We start from the raw sequence: 386 nt of genomic DNA on the forward strand, positions 1-386 counted from the left end.
TCCTTCTTTCGTAGAAAGGTTTCCTCACCGGGGAACCTCGTGCCACGCCGAGATTCCTGGCTGTCCCTCGCACCCTTCGCTGCTTCGGGGAGTGGCGCACAAGCAAGTGCATGGCGTCAGATGAGAGATCGAGCTCAAGAAATCCAAGGCCTTGTCGACCGCTATGGAGACGCCGAGAGAAGTCGATTCTCAGCTACTACGATGGCTACTACTGGAGCCCCTCTTAGAGGAGAAGGAGCTCGCGAAACAGGCATCGATTGGTCTACATGGGAGAAAGAAATTAATCATAAAGATCTTGTTCAATGGTAAGAAGCAGAGACAACGGCCAACAGCAGAAGAAGGGAGAGAACAAACCGAAAGGGGAAGGAAAGAAACAAAGCGACATA

General features: G+C 51.6%; 1 protein-coding gene across 1 annotated transcript in view; it reads left to right on the plus strand.

The window, feature by feature from the left end:
• Nucleotides 1-9: 9 nt before the first annotated feature.
• The window catches only part of CSUI_003887 (uncharacterized protein), a 7177-nt gene continuing 6800 nt past the window's right edge, over nucleotides 10-386 (plus strand). Inside the window, exon 1 of the mRNA XM_068064082.1 lies at nucleotides 10-305. Within this exon, the coding sequence (XP_067923935.1) occupies nucleotides 121-305 (185 nt within the window). The 5' untranslated portion in view covers nucleotides 10-120. The remainder of the gene's footprint in view (nucleotides 306-386) is intronic.

This window comes from Cystoisospora suis, assembly GCF_002600585.1.
Source record: "Cystoisospora suis strain Wien I chromosome Unknown contig_1751, whole genome shotgun sequence".
NCBI lineage: Eukaryota > Apicomplexa > Conoidasida > Eucoccidiorida > Sarcocystidae > Cystoisospora > Cystoisospora suis.